This window comes from Oncorhynchus kisutch, linkage group LG19 (assembly GCF_002021735.2).
Source record: "Oncorhynchus kisutch isolate 150728-3 linkage group LG19, Okis_V2, whole genome shotgun sequence".
In the NCBI taxonomy this organism is placed as follows: Eukaryota; Metazoa; Chordata; class Actinopteri; order Salmoniformes; family Salmonidae; genus Oncorhynchus; species Oncorhynchus kisutch.
In genome coordinates this window covers 29,910,071-29,922,240 of record NC_034192.2, presented here as the reverse complement: position 1 = coordinate 29,922,240, position 12,170 = coordinate 29,910,071, and the positions used below count along the sequence as shown (strand labels likewise).

The 12,170-nt window shown below is 44.2% G+C and overlaps 1 protein-coding gene across 3 annotated transcripts in view; it reads left to right on the top strand.

The window, feature by feature from the left end:
- Positions 1–4,634: 4,634 nt before the first annotated feature.
- LOC109910022 (glutamine--fructose-6-phosphate aminotransferase [isomerizing] 2) overlaps positions 4,635–12,170 on the top strand; it is a 36,347-nt gene continuing 28,811 nt past the window's right edge. Inside the window, exons 1-2 of one of the 3 annotated variants that reach the window (XM_031797367.1) lie at positions 4,635–4,800; positions 8,690–8,797. Coding sequence is in view for 2 of the 3 variants with exons in the window: in XM_020509155.2 (XP_020364744.1) it covers positions 4,794–4,800; positions 8,690–8,797 (115 nt within the window). In the remaining variant the exon portion in view is untranslated. The remainder of the gene's footprint in view (positions 4,801–8,689; positions 8,798–12,170) is intronic. The other 2 variants (XM_020509155.2, XM_020509156.2) reach the window with 2 other exon arrangements.

The following is a 12,170-nucleotide window of genomic DNA, read 5'->3' as shown; positions in this document are numbered from 1 at the left end:
AGTGCGCGATGGGACAAGAACATCACTGCCGGCCAAACTCTCCCCTAACCCGAACGACGCTGGGCCAATTGAACGACGCCCTAAGGGTCGCCCCATGGGTTTCCCCGTCGCAGGACTCGAACCAGGACCTCTATGAAACATTATTTTTATAGTTAAAAAATATATTTAGTAAGCAGAAGAAATGTAGAATTAAATGTGGAGTGGTGCTTTATTTACATCTGTTGCCCCGCGTAAATTATTCAGCAATCATCATTTACTGTAAAAAAAAAAAAAAATGTGTTTCCATTACCATTTGTCACAATAAAGTTTGACAAAAGAAGAATTCACCAATGTCGAACGGATAAAAACACTGTCAATCTTTAGAAAATTTCTCCCATACAGTGGCTTGCGAAAGTATTCACCCCCTTGGCATTTTTTCCTATTTTGTTGCCTTACAACCTGGAATTAAAATGGATTTTGGGGGGTTTGTATCATTTAATCTACACAACATGCCTACCACTTTGAAGATGCAAAATAGTTGTTATTGTGAAACAAAGAAGAAATAAGACAAGAAACAGAAAACTTGAGCCTGCATAACCAAAGTCAAAGCTTTGTAGAGCCACCTTTTGCAGCAATTACAGCTGCAAGTCTCTTGGCGTATGTCTCTATAAGGGGGGGGGGGCCCTAAGCTACTGATTTTGTCACTTATGCCTGGAGCCGGCCCTGGATTTATGGAAAGTCTTTAAAAATGACTGTTTCGCATCGCAAACTGGCTACACAAAGTGGTAGCAAAGTTACCATGCAGTTACGTCTTCAGAAAGTTGAAAGAAATACAAATTGCTGATGCATTCACTAATATTCTTTACATGTAAGCTTCGGATGGAACGAATCTGTGCTCACGTTTTTCACTAGGTCATTCGGAAACAACTGCACAGTGAAGCCTATCAATACAATTATTTTTGGGAGATGTTTTTCCCTGGTCGCACTGGTTCTCCCAAAATAAAATATCAGGTCGCACAGCAAAATATCTAGGAGCATATCACCAAAATTGTCACACTTTAGAGCCTTGGTCAGACTGCCCTGCCTGGATCTCTGATTATGTGGTCTGTCTTTAGGGGATGAGTGCAGTTGAGAAGCTCTCCCACTGAGAAGCTGAGTCCATCAGGTCTGGTCCTCCTGCCCCCAACCTCCAGGCCTAACACGAAGCAGATGGTGAGGGGAGATCCCCAGCAGTAAAGGACAGGCTGAGGCCTCTGCTGGAGGTACAACAAGAACTAGAACCTCATTTGGAAGTGGAATCATAACATAGGCACAATGGACCTGGAGCTATTGAAGTGTAGAGCTGTAGAGGTGGAGTTATGATTATGATCAGATTATGGTCAGAAAGACAAACCTACTTTGTTGAGGCGAGTTGAGTTTTGATTATAACTGACAACCTCATCCTGATTAATAATTATTCATCTACATTTACAATGCTAACATAGTTATCAATGTTTGAGGAACTACAAAATAGGTTCAGAGTTCAAGTTTATGGCTCATCCATACACACACAAACAAACAAACAAACAAACACACAGACACACACACACACACACACCATCCCTAATATAAAAGCTAAATATGTTCTTGACAAAAGGCTTAAAAAGAAAGATGAAGAAGAATGTTTAAGCAAACCCTCCTTGTCTCATTGATATGGGTGAGTGCACAACGGACACCCATCATTTCACATCACCATAGCGATTAGGAAACCTTTGATCTTTGGGGTGGATGTGACAGGATGATGAGGCAACAAGCTCTCACAGTCTCAATGCAGAATTAGACATTCATCCACGTTCTCCAAACGTAACATTTCAAAATTGCTCCAAACATCACATTTCTAAGTTAAGGGTTAAGTTTAGGCACTCATTCCGAATGGTTAAAGTTTGGGATAGTGTTAAAATAAAAAATAAATAAAAAACAGTGTCCACGAATGGAATTGAACACACAACCTCCAGAGTCATAGGATTACTTTAGAGCCCTGCCTGGACCTCTGATTCTGTGGTGTGTCTTTAGAGGAGGGTTGCAGTTGAAAGGCTCTCCCACGGAGAAGCAGAGTCCACCAGGCCAGGTCCTCCAGCCCCCAGCCTCCAGGCCTAACACGAAGCAGATGGTGAGGGGAGATCCCCAGCAGTAAAGGACGGGCTGAGGCCTCTGCTGGAGGTACAACAAGAACTAGAACCTCATTTGGAAGTGGAATCCTAACATAGGAACAATGGACCTGCACACTGATATGCATAAAATGTTTGTGTGAATTTCCAGGCACACTAGATGCTGTGCTGCGTATTACTGCCTTTCGCAAGGTCTATTGCAAATTTGTCACAAAAAAAGTGAAAATGAGAAGGTAATTTTTTTAGATTGCACAACCATCTAACCCTGCACCTTATACACTATCCCCAAAATCCATCACCCTATCCCACAACTTTGTCCCTAAACAATCCTACACCAGGCCGTCTGCCAACTTGCGTCTTCATCTTCCAACAACGATAACCCCTCTAAACAGGAGTGGGAGGGACCAGAGTCAAAATGTCCTTTTGGGCACACTTATTGGCTGACAGGAAGGACCTTTTGTTACAGTCTCTCTCATTCTTACACTCTCTGCCCACTCTCTCTTTCTTTGTCTCTCTAAATCAGTGGTCCTCAAACTTTTCTGAGTCGAGATCACTTTCTGAGTCAAAATGAAGGCAGAGATCTACCACTCAGAGTTTTTTTATAAACAGGACTTAAAAGACGTAAGCCTATGCAACATGAACCTATTAAAAACAATTATGTAGCAATGATGTTTGTAGTCGGCTATATGCCCAAAACATTATCACTGCATATTGGCTAAGCTTGAATTGCCCTGCCAATGTTATTCTTCTCAGACCATTTTAAAATTATATTTCAAAACATAAGGTATATGATCACACTGGTAATAAATCATCATTTGTTGTATTACTTGTGAGGCACAGCTGAGAGAGCATAAATTTCTTTATTTTACTGGACTGATTATGCTTGCAATCTGATGATCAGTCTCAGTGGAGGGAGAGCATTAGAGGGTCTGCCTCTCAACATAGTACCATCTCTCAGTACCATCTCTCAGTATCATCTCTCAGTATCATCTCTCAGCTATCACCCCTCTGCCAAGACTGACCAAAATACATATTACAACCTATGTGTTGTGATAATTGTGTTGTTTGCTCTATAACCTTTTAGTTCATATCCCTTGAAACCGTGATATATAGACCGAAGGCAAAGACAATAAGAAGACAGAGTAGCAAAATACATTTAACCACACCTTTGTATCATCACAGAACCGGAGAGCAACATCTGTCTGGTGAAGTCAACAAAACATATTGCATGTAGCAAACAGTTACATGACCTACAGCATGGTCAAGCAAGGTAATGTTTCTGACATTTTCAGACTCCTAACAGCTATTGATTAAGAACCACAGAGAGTCGATAGAGAGAACAGGAGCTGCCTCCACTAATCCAGCAACATTTGTGTGTGTGTGTGTGTGTGTGTGTGTGTGTGTGTGTGTGTGTGTGTGTGTGTGTGTGTGTGTGTGTGTGTGTGTGTGTGTGTGTGTGTGTGTGTGTGTGTGTGTGTGTGTGTGTGTGTGTGTGTGTGTGTGTGTGCAAGTAGAAAAAACATGTTGACTCACACCCATGCTATCCTCCTCTTCATGTTGCCTAAATGGTCTATGGCTGTCATGCAGTACACACTTTAAGTTTTTGTTATCCTATGCTACCTGGTAAAATGCTAGCCTAACTACCTTTCATGGGCAACTTAACATTAGCATACTACTTCTAGCTACATGTTCAACTTCCATCCTCTCAGGACAGGGGCACAATGTATGAATGTATGGTTGGATCCGTTATAATCATTGGCCAGTACTGAGAATTAAGTAAAACTACAAGTCCAAATCCCTATCTCCATCCATGGCTAATTTAGGACAGGGCTGATTTTAGCTAGCTATCTAGCCACCGGAGGACAACAACAACGAGATGCAACAATGCACGTTGTTTTGTTGTCAATAATGACGTTTGTGATGTGATTGTTCGGAAGCAAAATCCAAATCCAAATCCAAACTATGCTTGCATGGTGAGTGATCTGACCTGAGACCTGAAGACCCGAGCCTTTAGCTCCATGGACTAACATGGTCTTGAGGTGTATTGACAACCCAGGTTTGACTCCCAGGTGGTCATCCAGACTGCTAGGGTTGCCAAGTAAAACAGGCAGTTGAGCTAAACCAGTCTATATGCAAGGACATTGAATAATGATGATGCTGCTGATGATGAGGGTGATAAGGATGTTTAAAGACTTTCCATATGAAATTAATTTCACAGTTCTTCACAAGTTACATTTCCTGATTCTTCATAACCATCAATGATGATGTAAAATATGCTTCCAGGAAACAGGCCTTTGGCTCTTTTTGATAATTATTATTAGTTCCATACAATGCACATTATTATGGTGATGGAAGTCCCTGAAATATGTAAGGACAGGTTAACAGTAAAACTAGAGTTCAAGGAAGTAGTTTCATATCAACAATAGGCTATAAAGTTGCTGTAGGTTAAAGACAGTGAAGGGGTGGTTTCTTTAGTTGCCTTGGAGACGGGGGTGGGGCCGCCGCTCACGGAAACTGCCTTTAAATATGTCGTTGGAGTGAGAGGTTTTACACAGTCTCATTTGGATTTTACACTGAACTAGGCTACATAGTATAGTACCAGGGAAAACAACCAGGTACCGACCGTCGCCCTGAACACTATCCAGTTAGGACAAGACAATCAGAACTATGTGTGGTAAGAACGGATAGCCTACATCTAATCTAGATAATCGGGAGACGCATTACGCATAACAAGCAATAGCCTACAGTAGGCTCGTCTTGTAGAGACTATTGGAATAGTACAATAGTATTAGCTATGTTGTTATTGTAATTTAAAACAAGTCCGTTGGGAGCCGTACCAAGGCAAACAGTTTTTGTGTGTGTTTGTCTCTGACACTGTGTCAATGAGGTGCCATCCTTGTAGGCAATTTACATGTCACCGTTGGCCAATTACTTAAATATAAACCTAGATTATATATGAATATAACTTGTATTATTTATAGTAATAACAAAATAGGTTATCAGTGTTCAGCAGTAGTCCATATATTGGTTGGACGACAATCCTTCCGCTTTAGACAATTAACATGCCAGTCTCATGGCATGTTCTGAGCTGCTACGTGTCAATGTAGCTCCTTGGGGTATTAATGACAAGTCTGGCAACATTGTAGGCTATGACAGGTCGGGCAACGTTGTAGGCTATGACAGGTCGGGCAACATTGTAGGCTATGACAGGTCGGGCAACATTGTATTATGTTCAGATTATGATGATGGGCTACATCAATAGGATACCATCAGCCCAGGAGCGTCATTCTCAAATATTAAATTTAACGAAATGTAGGCTATGCTTAAAGATATGTACTCTCATCCGAGTCGTTGGACTCTAGGCCTATGCACTATGCACATTTATGTTGCTTAAATATGATTTTGCATTATCAAAAAATATATGATTGTATGCTATTTAAATGCTTTAGGGTTCTAATAGTAACTATTTGCCCCGAAGTGAAGCAATCCAAGCAAAGTTTTGCAGCCAACTGTAAATGTAAATCTGCCAGTTTCTTCCTGGCATCTCCCACTGTAAATCTAGGTCTGTTAGTTTCCTCCCGGGAACTCCCCCGGGATTTGGCCTAAAGTTAGCCTACCTGGTTGAGGCGAACACTGCGCGCAATGTGCTCCTCTCAATGGCCACCTGTGTTGCTCTGAATCCAAACTCCCTCCAGCGTGGTGCACATACTGGGACCTTTAATTGCAGACGTCACGACCATTTGAGGCGCTCTCCAGAGCATTATGTGTCATTCGCGTTTGATCAGAAACCTATGTAGGCTACACTGTATTGGATATTTAATTAAATCCTCGGTAAGGTTGCTCATTGAGACAAGGCCCTTTATATCCCAATCAGACAGCCCCAAATGTTCTGTAAACAACAGCGGGAGGAAATCAAAACAAAAAGGCAGTGACTTTGTCAGCTGCTACAGAGTCAGTGTTCACAGAATGTCCTTCATACAATACAACAGTGAATAATCAGTGTGTCCTTTGGCATCAATCACTATCATTTGATATGAGAATAACTAATTACAAGTTTATTGACCATCAACCCACACCTTGAGTGCCACAAAAACTTAAATATGCTAAACATTGTGTCGAAAAACACTAAACCTATTTTCAGCATCACACTCATGCATCATCAACACGGATGATTCATTTGCACCACTATGAGTCTCCCATGAAGTGGCTTTTTTATTTCCAAAGCTGCGATTATATGATTCCATTACTTCTCCAGTTGGACAGGGATTAGTTTGTTGATATACACTTTTAATGATATATTTTGATTTCCATTCATGTCTTAGCTGTCTCAGTTGGCCATGTCAGTAACTTATATGCGTATGCCACTGTCTCCATGTTCACCACACATTATAGAGGATCATATTCCCAAGCACAGGAATAGAGAATTATGAACAACAGAAAAATGTTGGGATACTGACTGTGTTGTTACGTTCTGACCTTAGTTCCTTTGTTTTGTCTTTGTTTATATGGTCAGGGCGTGAGTTGGGGTGGGCAGTCTATGTTTGTTTTTCTATGTTTGGTTTGGTTTCTGTGTTCGGCCTAGTATGGTTCTCAATCAGAGGCAGGTGTCGTTAGTTGCCTCTGATTGAGAATCATACTTAGGTAGCCTGGGTTTCAGTTTTGGGTTGTGGGTGTTTGTCTTCCGTGTCAGTGTTTGTCGCCACACGGGACTGTTTCGTTCATTTCACGTTTATTGTTTTGTATTTCGTAGTGTTCAGTTTATGTTTTAAAATAAACATTATGGACACTTACCACGCTGTGTTTTGGTCCTCCGATCCTTCTCGCTTCTCCTCCTCAGAAGAGGAGGACGAGATCCCTTACAGAAACACCCACCACAAGAGGACCAAGTAGCGTGGTAACGGGCAGCAGCAGCAGCGGCCGAAAACACAAGACTCCTGGACTTGGGAGGAGATCTAGAGAGAGAGCTAGAGGGAGAGCTAGAGGGACCGGGCAGGCACCGCGTTAGGCGGTGGAGCGCACGGTGTCCCCGGTGCGTGTGCAAAGCCCGGTGCGGAACATTCCAGCTCCTCGTATCGGCTGGGCTAGAGTGGGCATCGAGCCAGGTGCCATGAAGCCGGCTCTACGCATCTGGTCTCCAGTGCGTCTCCTCGGGCCGGCGTACATGGCACCAGCCTTACGCATAGTGTCCCCGGTTCGCCAGCACAGCCCAGTGCGGGCTATTCCACCTCACCGCACTGGCCTGGCTACGGGGAGCATTCAACCGAGCCTGGTTGGGCAGGCTCGGTGCTCAAGAGCTCCAGTGCGCCTGCAAGGTCCGGTTTATCCGGTGCCACCTCCACGCAACAGCCCTCCGGTGGCAGACCCCGCACCAGGCTCTCTCTCCGTCTTCTCGCTACAGGTGCTCTCGCCTGTCCAGCACTGCCAGAAACTTCCTCCTGCCCAGCGCCGCCAGAGTCTCCCGTCTGTCCTGAGCCGCCAGTCTGCCCTGAGCCGCCAGAGCCCCCAGTCTGTCCTGAGCCGCTAGAGCCGCCAGTCTGTCCTGAGCCGTCAGTCAGCCAGGAGCTGCCAGAGCCGTCAGTGAGCCAGGACCTGCCAGAGCCGTCAGTCAGCCAGGAGCTGCCAGAGCCGTCAGTCAGCCAGGAGCTGCCGGAATTGCCCTTCACTCCGGAGCTGCCGGAGTCTCCCGCCTGTCAGGCGCTGCCGGAATCTCCCGTCCATTCGGGACTCATGGCTAGGATTCTCAGTCGGAGGTTGGCGGCGAGGGTCGCCGCTCGTAAGAGGCCACGGGGCGGTTGAGGAGGCGGACAAAAACTGTGGTGAAGTGGGGTCACGTCCTGCGCCAGAGCCGCCACCGCAGACAGCCGCCCACCCAGACTCACCCCTATAGGTTCAGGTTTTGCGGCCGGAGTCCGCACCTTTGGGGGAGGGGCGGTACTGTCACGTTCTAATCTTAGTTCCTTTGTTTTTTCTTTGTTTATATGGTCAGGGTGTGAGTTGGGGTGGGCAGTCTATGTTTGTTTTTCTATGTTTGGTTTCTGTGTTCGGCCTAGTATGGTTCTCAATCAGAGGCAGGTGTCGTTAGTTGCCTCTGATTGAGAATCATACTTAGGTAGCCTGGGTTTCAGTTTTGGGTTGTGGGTGTTTGTCTTCCGTGTCAGTGTTTGTCGCCACACGGAACTGTTTCGTTCATTTCACGTTTATTGTTTTGTATTTCGTAGTGTTCAGTTTATGTTTTAAAATAAACATTATGGACACTTTCCACGCTGCGTTTTGGTCCTCCGATCCTTCTCGCTTCTCCTCCTCAGAAGAGGAGGACGAGATCCCTTACAGCAGTACAGTACTTGCCGCCTCGAACTGTTTTCTAAACCATAGTCTAGTACTGGATGGATAGTCTACATTAAAACTACACACTGCTCAAGTCTTTCAGTGAAAGTGCCCATAAAACAGCTTGAGTTGACTGTAACGATAGACCGAAAGAGAGGGTGAAATAAGTAAATAGTCTTTCTCTCGTTCTCTCTCCCCTCCCTCACCCCTTTATCCCCTCTTTTTTGACCTCATTGCAGGGATCTTTGCCTACCTGAATTACTGTGTGCCTCGCACCAGAAAGGAAATATTTGAGACATTGGTGAAGGGACTGCAGAGGTTGGAGTACAGAGGCTACGATTCAGCAGGTAAGGCCCTGAGTATCACCCTGAACACACACAAGAGCTCCTTCACACTAAAGCCCACAGAGCACCACTCCCACAACTGCATCTCTCTATGTTTTATCCAGTCTTCCTTCGGAACTGCACAGCGGGTATATGGCTTCAAGCACAGTTATGACAAACATTAGTAAAACCACTGTCATTACACTGTAAAACCCCCAAAACTAGTTATTCCTTCACTATGTGCTTCAGGGCGGTTAAGCAGTGAGAATATTGATACAGAGACTCTGTGGTGGTACTGAAGGTATGATATCTAATCACTTACAGTTGAGTGCGGCCGGTTACTGTCAGTTATCATGCCGATGAGTGCATTGTCCTCCTATGTTGACATGCAGGGTACTGTTGAAGCAGGTTGTTACGTGCCTCCTAAAGGAGGGAGGTCCAGGAATCAGGAGCAGGAGAGCAAGGAAGTCCCAGTGGCACAATAGTTTATTGAGCAGTCCCAACTCAACCACAACATGGGACTGAAACACGCTCAAACGAGGTTGACACTCACACAGGGAAATAAACGTATCACACGGAGGAGAAACCTCTACTCCTAAACTCATACCAAACGGCACAACTGCCGTGAGAAAAGAGAACCCCGTGGTGCAGACACGCACCCCTAACAACGTAACCACAGAAAACAATCCCACACAAAGACTAGCAGGCAGTGGAGGTACATATACCCACCGAAATCAACTAATAAGACACAGGTGTAAACACCAAGACAGACACAAACAAAAAGGAAAATTGATCGGTGGCAGCAAGTAGGCCGGCGACGCCGAGCACCGCCCGAACAGGGAGAGTAGCCACCTTCGGTGGAATCCGTGACACAGGTGTACACATGTGATCACATGGTCCATTTGAAACTGGGTGTGGACATGCCATCTAGGTGGCGTACCAGTGGGCAAAAGGTAGCTCTAATACCTTATTACTTCCACCCATCTGATCCATTGGGTAGTAGGATCTCGGCTATAGCTCCAGTGGTTCCTCCTTTAAAAGTTGCTAGCTTACACCGCGGGTCTCAGAGGTACCCAACGTCACGGCTTCATTGTTCCGGACCACTGCAAGGGGGAGTTAGAGCACTCATTATGTATTTGGGTCCCAAGGTTTTTATATGACCAATCATATTGCGTGGTTCCAATGACGAATTTGACACGAGCCACCTGACTCTGGTGACTTTCTCCAGCAAAGATGGCTGACAAAACATTACGGTGGAAGCTAATTTAAGTAATTATAACATCATAACGAGTTATGGAATTTTTTAAAATTTAGAATGATTTAAAAGCCCCATAGATATCCTCAGATATTCTCACAGATCCTAACGGAAAATTTAGAGTCCTCCAATCCTCTAAATGTAATTATTTTTTTTTGATTTACTGTAGGCCTACCAAAGGCGAAATGAGTCTCACTAGTGTTGAGTAATGTGTTGTTTAAAATGGTGTAGGTCTTATTTATTTCAAGATCATATTGAAGTTAGAAGCAAAAGCCTACAACTATTTTAGCACCGTTTCTCGCTGCTCTGAGGCAAGCATGGGGACTAGTCTTGATAAATCAATGATATTATTATTTTCACTTCATCTCTGTTTGTGTATTTGTTAGACAAGATGTAGAAAATTAAGGTGCAGAAATGTTATGATCTTAGTGTAACCTTTTTTTAACTAGGCAAGTCAGTTAAGAACACATTCTTATTTACAATGACAGCCTACTCCTTCCTCCCGTTGTACAGCTCCATATTTTCCAATCCATCCCAATGGAAACCCTGAGGGTTTCGTTTTTCTCTGAATAGAAACACCATAATATTAATCAAATTAATTAAGCAAAATTTCTTAAAATCAATCCATATACTATGTTATTACAAAAAGGTTTTAAATTATCTGTTAATGCCAATATGGAAGACTATCAAATGCTTCTCAAAGATGCCCTCTGGTGGTCAAACTAGCAATAACTTGCACTAACAGAAAAAATGTCTGACAAATAAACTCAGCAAAAAAAGAAACGTCCTCTCACTTTCAACTGCGTTTATTTTCAGGAAACTTAACATGTGTAAATATTTGTATGAACATAACAAGATTCAACAACTGAGACATAAACTGAACAAGTTCCACAGACATGTGACTAACAAAAATTGAATAATGTGTCCCTGAACAAGGTGGGTGGCAAAAATTAAAAGTAACACTCAGTATCTGCTGTGGCCACCAGCTGCATTAAGTACTGCAGTGCATCTCCTGCTCATGGACTGCACCAGATTTGCCAGTTCTTGCTGTGAGATGTTACCCCACTCTTCCACCAAGGTACCTGCAAGTTCCCGGACATTTATGGGGGGAATGAGCCTAGCCCTCACCCTCCTATCCAACAGGTCCCAGATGTGGTTAATGGGATTGAGATCCGGGTTCTTCACTGGCCATGGCAGAATACTGACATTCTTGTCTTGCGGGAAATCACACACAGAACGAGCAGTATGGCTGGTGGCATTTTCATGCAGGAGGGTCATGTCAGGATGAGCCTGCAGGAAGGGCACCACATGAGGGAGAAGGAGGTCTTCCCTGTAACGCACAGCGTTGAGATTGCCTGCAATGACAACAAATTCAGTCCGATGATGCTGTGACACACTGCCTCAGACCGTGATGGACCCTCCACCTCCAAATTGATCCCACTCCAGAGTACAGGCCTCGGTGTAACGCTTTCCTTCGATGATAAACGTGAATCCGACCATCACCCCTGGTCAGACAAAACCGTGACTCGTCAGTGAAGAGCACTTTTTGCAAGTCCTGTCTGGTCCAGCGACGGTGGGCTTGTACCAATAGGCGACATTGTAACTCGGGAAGTTGCTGTTGCCATTCTGTACCTGTCGCACAGGTGTGATGTTCGGATGTACCGATCCTGTGCAGGTGTTGTTTGACGTGGTATGCCACTGCGAGGATGATCAGCTGTCCATACTGTCTCCCTGTAGTGCTATCTTAGGCGTCTCACAGTACGGACATTGCAATTTATTGCCCTGGCCACATCTGCAGTCCTCATGCCTCCTTGCAGCATGACTAAGGCACGTTCACGCAGCAGGGACCCTGGGCATCTTTCTTTTGGTGTTTTTCAGAGTCAGTAGAAAGGCCTCTTTAGTGTCCTACGTTTTAAGAACTATTGACCTTAATTGCCTACCGTCTATAAGCTGTTAGTGTCTTAACGACTGTTCCACAGGTGTATGTTCATTAATTATTTATGGTTCATTGAACGAGCATGGGAAACAGTGTTTAAACCCTTTACAATGAAGATCTGTGAAGTTTTTTGGATTTTTACGAATTATCTTTGAACGACAGGGTCCTGAAAAAGGGACTTTTTTGTTGTTGCTGAGTTTAGATAA